This window comes from Copadichromis virginalis, linkage group LG23 (assembly GCF_057382275.1).
Source record: "Copadichromis virginalis isolate Kocher_CV1m ecotype Utaka linkage group LG23, C_Virginalis_male_GT1.1, whole genome shotgun sequence".
In the NCBI taxonomy this organism is placed as follows: domain Eukaryota; kingdom Metazoa; phylum Chordata; class Actinopteri; order Cichliformes; family Cichlidae; genus Copadichromis; species Copadichromis virginalis.
The window spans coordinates 39573447-39582553 of record NC_140639.1 but is presented as its reverse complement, the minus strand read 5'-3'; the positions used below and the strand labels follow the sequence as shown (position 1 = coordinate 39582553).

The following is a 9107-nucleotide window of genomic DNA, read 5'->3' as shown; positions in this document are numbered from 1 at the left end:
CTTCTGCTGTAAACATGACTATCACTAGACATGAAGTTTTCATTTCTTTGCTGATAGAAGGGGTTCAAAAAGTCTAAAAGAAGCATTTTAGATCTAAGTTCTAAGGGGTTTGATTTCAGTAAAATGCCTTAAAATAATGAATTAAATGAAATTTCCCCGTCTTACATGGTAAGTATGCTGTACTTTTTGGGGCTCAGGCTATATTATGTTGTGGATTGATCTTTCTTCTTTACATCTTTCTTTAATATTTATTATGTTGAAGTGTGTGACAGATGTTCTCATATTCAACTTTTATTTGATCATATTTTATTTGTGATCACGACTGTTATTATTTACTTACACAATCATTTTATCTCCTTTCCTTTAAAATAACTGATGTTATGCAATACTTAAAATGACTCATTGATTACCTAAAATTACTGACGCGTTACTTAAAAATGCTTTTAAACTGCTTGAATTGACTTACATTGTAATTATTTCTTTGTTTCCTGTATAGACCTGACTTGTTACCCTACGTTTAAGTATTTGTAGGTTAATATAATTATACTGTAAATTCATATAAATACTAAAACTGAGAGAAATTACACCCTCAGTCAAGAGGCCATATTATAAAGTGTTATAATACATAACTCTGGGAATAGGCAAAAAAGTGGACCAAATCACTTTGAGCTTTAGTGCTTTAGATCAATAATTGGCAAAAGAGCTTCTAGTGCATATTATTTAACACATTTTATAGTCATATTTCCAATGATGCAATGACTCAGGTCCTTTCTTATGTTTGCCACAACCTTTTTTAAAAAAAAACATTGACAGACAGATGTTTTCATTGTGTCGTTGGGATCATGTCATATGTAAAACTTCTTAGCCTTTGAAGAAAACAAGTAGTGAAGTGAAGTAACAATTACAGCACACCCCTCTGTACTGTAGCTGAGGTAGCAGTGTAATATAAAGATAAAGTAATGGAGATAACACGATGTTACTTTTGTTAAAACAAACAAACAAACAAAAAAACAGGAGAGTACTGTACGGAAACACTCTGTTAAAAGTCCAAGTAATGCATTTCATTTTCCCAGGGTAATATTCAGTGTGTAAGGACCTCATTCTGGTAGAGCTGACACTAATTTAACTAAGTGAATTACTGCTCGGTGGCTTATTAACATGGATTATTTACCGATTAGATTCAGTTCAGATTTATCTATCATATACGTGGCGTCAAATCAGTACAACAGTGGCCTCGTGGTGCTTTGACCCTACTGTACCTGCTGTATTCGACATTTAGTGTAATACATCTGCAAAGTTAAAAGTAACGCTCCAGCAAATATTTATTTCGACCACTGAAAGTAATCACCTCTGAACTTTATTTAAGTACAATTACACACCACGTGACCTTCAGTGAGTTGCGCGCCTTAACTTCTTGATGCGTCTTAACGGCGCAGTGCAGCCTCGTGGTTCTCACTCGCATCACTAAGCGCTGTAAACATCGTTTGCATCGCTCAGTTTTCTTCTCTAATCTCGATATTACTCGTTCATCGGTCAGTAGAAAAGAGTTTTAATTTGAAGGCCACATCCTCTGTCTTCCGGTCTCATCCTTTCTAACTCTGACAGCTGGAGGCATCTGTCCGCGCGCACCCAGCCAGCCAGACAAGACGCGCACCCTCTCTCCGGTCATATCCGCTGCCCACGGGCTAGAAGACTCCAATTAGAAAAGCAGGAGCGAGTTACGCGCACTTACTGAACTTCACCTGTTTTGGTTTTTCTCTTCTTGGACCCCCACTCTGTCCTCTGTCACGATTCCTCCCCAGAGCCGCTCCTCGGGTTTTTTATCTTCCATTGGTCCCCGAACGGCGCGGAGGAAGTGGTCCGTGGTGTTTCTGGTGACCGCCGTCGCGATGGTTTTGTTAGTTCTCGCCATCGCTGTCCCATTACTGCTGATCCGCACCTCTAAAACCACCGCTCATTACTATGAGATGATGGGCACTTGTCGGATGGTTTGCGACCCGTACAGTCCCAAACCGGGAGGCGCCACGGCCATGGAGGTGATCCAGAACCTGAACGGGGCGGCTCCGCTGCCGCCGATGGCGCAAGGGAGCCGCGGGGAGCCAGGGCGACCGGGTAAACCTGGACCCAGGGGCCCACCGGGCGAACCGGGACCCCCTGGCCCCAGGGGCCCACCGGGAGAGCGCGGCGACGTAAAACTATCCTTCCCTGCGCTGACCGGAGGTGCGGGGGGTGACAACGGCGAGACAGAGGTAGCCAACGCCACTGCGAGCGGTTTCAGGATCGCTTTCTACGTCGGTCTGAAAAATCCGCACGAAGGATATGAGGTGTTGAAGTTTGACGACGTGATTACAAACTTAGGGAACCATTACGATCCGAGCACCGGGAAGTTCACCTGCCATGTGTCCGGGATCTATTTCTTCACTTATCATGTGCTGATGCGAGGAGGAGACGGGACGAGCATGTGGGCCGACCTGTGCAAGAACGGGCAGGTAGGAGGGTAGCTTCAGACGGGAAAAGCGGGAGCACTAACAGTTAATAAAGTAAATTCATAACTATTCAAGTTTATGTAGATATACATAAAATGGCTTTTTTCCTCGTGCCGAAATACATATTTTACGCACCAAAAGCGCACACGGAGGTAGAGGACTCCAAACGAATTGTGGAAGCAGATATATCTTTATTGTTTTTAGCATAACACCAGCGGTATTTCTAGTTCTCTATAAGCCTGTCTGTGCGCTCTGTTTGACGGTAGCGCTCATGCGTAAATCCAATTTAGATGAGACAGCTTCAGTTGGATGTGGGGTCAGACAGGAGGGTTGACATCATTAGTTCAGGGTTCAGTTCAGACTTAGGGCCAAATTTTGCTCTATTCTATTTTCCTCCACGTTTTTTTTTAACCTGACGTCCCCTTAACCTCACACTTGGTAGCTAAAAGTTGGAATCTATCCATTTTACGCACCACTGCTGCTTCCCTTTGCCTCTCAGGTATATGTGAACTTTTCTGCTTAGTCCTATTTCAGTGTTCGTTACAGGAACTCTTTCTCTCTCTTTCTCTTTAACCAGGTTCGAGCCAGTGCCATAGCTCAGGATGCAGACCAGAACTATGACTACGCCAGCAACAGTGCTGTACTGCATTTGGACTCTGGAGATGAGATCTACGTCAAGCTCGACGGCGGCAAAGCTCATGGAGGAAATAATAACAAATACAGCACCTTCTCTGGCTTTATCTTATACCCAGACTAATCACGCTGCAGCACATCCTTGGACAGTCACTGAATATAGTTTACAGTAAAGAATATGATCAACTTGGTTTCTGTTCTTTTGAATAGGTGCAACATTAGTGGCTTTATCTGCAACTTGTTGTTCTGTTACTTCAGTCAAAGATCCTTTTTGTATATTTATTTGAACTTAAGTTCACCTGGAGGTTGCTGTCATTAGTGCGTGTGTGATACCTTAGTGTAAAGAAACAAATGCTCCAGATAATTTAGAGCATCCCTGGGAGAAAATATTACCTGAGCTCCTTTCTGAAATGCTATGGAGGCAACAGGTCTGAAGACGTAAAGCTAACAACTGGATGCTTACAGGCTGAGAGGGTCTTCTGAAGCCACATGTGTGTTAAAAGTATGCAGTATTTCGAAGACAATATGAAGAAATCAAGATGTAAACTGAAGGTCGGATAAGCAGTTTTCAGAGTATAAATTAGCCAGTAATGTTTGCCCTTGTGGCCTGTCAATAGCAGCAGTGAAAACATTCATGGCAAAATCAATCCATTCAGTGAGTTCTGACCTTTCAGGGAGCTGGAGGGGGAAAAGAAGGAAGCTGTTGTCGTTTTATTGTACTGTCCAGCTATATTTAACTTCCTCTAATAGATTATGAGCAAAACTCAAAAATCATAGTTTGTGGAAAGTTAAAGGGGATATCTCATGTTAATTTCCAGTTCCATATTTTAGTCTTGCATTCAAGTAGAGTAGATTTGCATGAGTCACAGTTAAAACCAATTCTTATTTATCAAATATTGGGCCTTAATGCAGCCTCTCAGTTTATCCTCTGTTTGAAAAAAAATCACTTTACCTACACTCTAAGAAATAAAATGTTGTATTTACTCCACCCAGTTATGTCAACCGGTTCCACACAACTGGGTTAGTGAAATATAAAATGTATGATATATTTAATTTGAACAAGAAATTTTAAGTACATCTGATAACATTTGGATAATTAAATGCAACTCAAAAGAATCATGTTGTATTAGCTGAATATCATAATGTTGATATAACTAACCTTGTTGATTTAAATTGAGAAGACTAAATAAAACCTACTCAACCAAAACAAGCTCTACTTACTTTAAGAAATAACATGTTGTATTTACTCCACCCAGTTATGTCAACCGGTTCCACACAACTGGGTTAGTGAAATATAAAATGTATGATATATTTAATTTGAACAACAAATTTTAAGTAAATCTGATAAATCTACTCACCCAAAACACGCTCTACTGAAACTATAGGATTAAATCACTTTAACAGAATTGCAACTTATTCTATTTAAGTTTGTAAATTAAAAAAATTGAACACCAGTTTATTCAGTTAACCTAACTTTAATAACACTTTGTGTAAAACTTGTTGAAGCACACTTTGAGCAATTCAAATGCTTCTAGATCTTTTTTCTTAAACAATCTTTACATATATTCAAGTGCATTTTAAGTGCAGGAAGACAAGATAAAGAATGTCATGTTAAACTGAAATGATTAAAACTGGAAAGTGTTGTGATTCCAACATTTTTAACATTAACATGACTTAATGTAAACTTGATTGGGCTACAATGAAAAGTCCACAATACAGCCCTGCAACAGCTGGTAGAAATTACTTTAGTGTCATTTTTGTCCATATTTACAAAAATAACCTTTGCTTCAAAACTTAAACTGAAGTCCAAAGTTAGGAGCAGTCTTTTTCAGTGTAGTTGGATGTTGGTAAAGGTTCAAGAACAAAGAACGCAGAAAAGTGAAAGGCCTTGCAGAAGTTCTTGTGGCAATTCAAACTGAACAGTTTATGAAGTGCAAGGAGAAGGGTTCGAGAACCTTAAAGTTCAGTGTCCTCTATAGTTCACTGCAGGCTGTTTCACTCAAGCAGTTTGTTTTTCAGAACCTGCACCTTCATGGATAGGTTGTTCCCATCCAACTCCATCAGCACCTTCTGAAGAAATTCAAATGTGTATTTCAGGTGCTTTGGGTAGCTCAGATTTAGACTGTAGATTAATCCAAGCAGGAGGGCACAACCCTTTGCCACATCACTAAGAGCTTGCAGCACAGTGCATCCTTCTACGATGACACCAATGTCCTCAGGTGTATCTGCAGAGTTTGCTCCTTCATGTCTGAACAACATAGACTCCCAAAGTCAGCTTCTCTGTTTCTCTGCTTGCTCCAAGATCCACATAAATAAAAATAAAAGAAAAAGATAAGTTAATTGCGTACATATACATATGGACAAGTAAGTCCACCTTCCATTTCCAATCCCAAATTAAAAAAAGGAAAATAGCTGATCATTTTCCTTTTTTAACTTACCAAGAATTCCTTGAACAGGTCATCTGGCTTTTCATTTAAGTAGAGACAGACAGCTTTCAGAATGCATTCCCGTCGAACATCAATGCTGGGATTCTGGTGGAGATAAGAACTCAATATGAGGGAAGTTTCCTATTTTGGTTCCTTTCAACCTCTTTACAAAACAAAGTCAAAAATATTAACACATAATCCAGATAAGTGATTAAGCAATGTTTCATAACTCACATCAGTGACGTGCAGTGAGGTTCATGATTGGTAAGGCACTGACTCCTCTGAGTCAGATAAACAAATATATGAACTCAAAAATCGAAGCTTTTCAATTTTGACATTACGTGAAAGCTTTCATTTTTGCTTTAATAAATTCTAGATTGTTCAACAATATATTTAATAATTGTGCCCCTAAAAATATTCAAATTAAATAGAAGATTAGAACTGGGCAATATGGACTTAAAATCCTATCATGACATTTTGTGGTATTTTTTGCGATAACAATAAGTCTGTGAAGGTTCTCAGTCATCCAGGTCATCGTAGTCTAAGGCGCTTGGAAAGAAAAGTGAAGCTTCTTCAGTGAAGAAGCTTCTCGGATGAGAGATGAAACGTCTTCAAGCAACTTAAAGAAGTCCAGACGCTTTTCTTTCCAAGCTTCTTAACAATAAGAGTTACAATAAAAGATCATAATAGTATTTTTGCCTATAAATCTATCAATGCAGCCTCACAAATACAAATACTGCAAATTAAACTTAGCAAATGTGCTATTTAGACAAACCAGCAGTTATTTATCTTGTTGAATTGATAATAAGTTTGACATTAATGGAAGTAATAGTCTCAACTAAATTATCATATATTTTTTTAGAGGTTTGAAAGCAGTCTATCATTTTAATCACATAGGACGTGTTTTATCACAATATTGATAAGCGATGCAATAAGTGCCCAGCCCTACAGAAGATGCATTAAAATTTATTTAGGTTTGGTGTGTCTCATTTTTTGTGTGTAGTAAATAAATTGGTCAAATGACCTGGAAACAATTATAGAAAAATCATTCATTTTACATCAATTTATTAATTTATAAATAGGAGATGCATTAAAATAAAATTGGTGCGTCTCATTGCTTAGGACTGATTTGGTGTCAATTTGTCCTTTGTGAAATTTACTGATGCTCCCTAAGAGTGCTGCTTTATCCACTGTGTCAATGGCGCTCTCAGTGTAATGTGATTACACTGTGAATCCATATACGTGTACCTCTTATACATGTTGCCTTTAGGGTTCAGCACTGCCCTCCATCAGCCTCACTCCATGCATTTTTGCAGCACATTTATGACCAATAACATTAAACATGTAACACAGATTCGTCAAATACATTAGGTAGTCTGCAAGTCATCATCTGTATTACATGTGTAATCAAACATGTACGTTGGCAATTTAGAGAAACAGCAGTGGGATTGCGCATGTGTGTGTCTGTGGTGAGACACAGCATCATCATTGCCTCCTCTCAGCGTTTTACCTTGTATTTGAACAGAAAATCCGTAATGACAGCAATTTTGACCATAAAAATATTGAAATCACACAGAAAGCAAATTAAAAATCTAGTGTACAAATTGAATTTCTCTTTTGTTAGTATTTTACTTCTCATTAAGGTGCCTCACTTGACTGCATGTCACTGATTCACATGTATCTACAAAATATTCAAATTTACACATATTCAGTTGAAAAAAAATTCTGATTAATGACAGACACAGAAGTTGAAGAAGCATTCAAATAATTTCAGAGCTCAATCAAGGTCAACTAAAATACATACCCTATCCATGGCTGCCATGATTAAGTTGATATTGCGTTTAGCTGTTCCCCCGTTCTTTTTGAACACTCTAAGGTGGTCAGCGTAGTGGTCCAGCTTGGCCATGAAAGTCGACAACAAAGGGACCATGGTGATGCGGGCGAACTCCGCAACAACCTGAAACATATTAAAAATTACAACTAGAGAGTATTCTCTATTAATTTGATTAGAGGCCACATGCAAGAATGTTACAACTTTCAGTCAAACATTTTGTATCTTTTAAAATTAACAATTTACAGTACTTTGTTCTTCAAATACAAGTTCTTATGAAAATGACTTCCAATAACAAAGTTAGTAAGAATTACCTCAGTCTCTGAAAACAGGGCAGGCCATCTGTTTTTGACCTCTGCAATGAATGGCATGTCTTTGATGATTTCCTGTCTTCGGTAGCGATGATAGCCAATGGAAACTGATACAAGGAGTTAAATGGATTATATATAACAGTATTACACATTATTCTGCACTTCAATGACAACAGATGAACGCATGTCTTATACTTTACAAATCAAAATGTTAATCGCTTAAATCCCTGCGTTTGACACTAAACCAGAAATCAACATGGAGTCGAATTCTTTCAAACAATGTAGCAAGTTAATTGAGGCACATTTCTAAAATACACTATACATTCATTTCATTCTTCAAACTACAGGATCGCTGGCGCTCCCGGTGGTCATTACTGATGTCAGGGAGCAGGTGCGGTAGATGTTGGGAGTAATTTTAAAACTGTCGGTCTTAGTAGGCAAGTCTCACCTTAACAGGAATCGCAAAAGATTTTGGAAAATTACACCGAAGCAGGTTCAACAATATTTGTTAAATGTCTTCATACTTCTAACACGTGAGAGAGGTATACAAGCTAGAGTGTTAAAAAATTTACCAGGCATCATTTGTTTAAAAAAAATGCAAAAGTATTCCCGAAAGTGTCAGATGTTTATCAGTTAGTATACATTAATCAAATTTGTCATCCTTAAATTGTTGTACTTACCAAATAATCCTCAGATGGCGATGGATTCTATCCAGGATACTAAGCATATGCAAGTCTCAGTTGAAAATGGCGGATGATCAAACTTCCACACTGCACATGTGCAAACTTAGAAGTATGGAGAGCCTATTAGGACAATCCTCTTTAAATTAAAGTGCTCTTCATTTTAAATGAACTTTTTACGTTGGATTTAATTTACTGCATTTTGTTGTATTGAAATCTTATGTTGTTAATTAAATTCAAAACAACATACTTGTGTTTAAAGTTAAAAATCAATTGGTGGCATTAGTTTTAACATAAAACATTTACATAATGCTACCAACATCAGTGTGTCATTTCTTAGAGTGTACTTTCCAACTCCCCTTAAGACACCTTTCTTCTGGTTTGTGTGCCTGTGATGGTCATATTAGGAACATCCTTTCTGTAGGATATCATACCAATCCAAGAATAGAGCAAACTGGCAGAAATAAAGCATTTAGAGTAATCTGAAGTCCAAAGTGTAAATTTTGGCTCACTTGAACAAGTTTAGCACACTTACAACAAAAAAGTTATTTTATTGACTGAGCTTTCCCGCTAGCTAGCTATAGCTATCAGTTAGCACGCTCAGAAGTTTATAAATATACTTTCCCCAAATTCATTAAAATTCTTTGTTGAATAAAATTATGCATAACCACAAAAGAATATTACGTCCATAAAAGGCAAAGGGCCCAGATGAAATATAAAGATTTTTTGACCGAGTTATG

General features: G+C 37.9%; 2 protein-coding genes across 4 annotated transcripts; one reads left to right on the top strand and one right to left on the bottom strand.

Moving 5' to 3' along the window:
• Positions 1-1815: 1815 nt before the first annotated feature.
• Positions 1816-4558, top strand: LOC146681612 (complement C1q-like protein 2). The gene is made up of 2 exons (XM_085448686.1): positions 1816-2489; positions 3064-4558. Exons 1-2 carry the CDS (start codon positions 1890-1892, stop codon positions 3241-3243), a joined length of 780 nt encoding a protein of 259 aa, XP_085304812.1. The 5' UTR covers positions 1816-1889; the 3' UTR covers positions 3244-4558.
• Positions 4559-5090: 532 nt separating this feature from the next.
• On the bottom strand, positions 5091-8894 carry LOC146681611 (uncharacterized). Of its 3 annotated transcripts, none has more exons than XM_085448690.1 (5): positions 8368-8894; positions 7691-7794; positions 7350-7502; positions 5558-5650; positions 5091-5414 (listed from the first exon to the last, which is right to left on the bottom strand). In XM_085448690.1, the coding sequence occupies exons 2-5, from the start codon at positions 7745-7747 to the stop codon at positions 5391-5393; spliced, it is 327 nt and encodes a 108-aa protein (XP_085304816.1). In that variant the 5' UTR covers positions 7748-7794; positions 8368-8894; the 3' UTR covers positions 5091-5390. The 3 variants fall into 3 exon arrangements, with proteins under 3 accessions (XP_085304816.1, XP_085304814.1, XP_085304815.1); XM_085448688.1 differs by having other exon boundaries at positions 5091-5410; XM_085448689.1 differs by lacking the exon at positions 8368-8894 and having other exon boundaries at positions 5091-5410; positions 7691-8183.
• Positions 8895-9107: the final 213 nt, after the last annotated feature.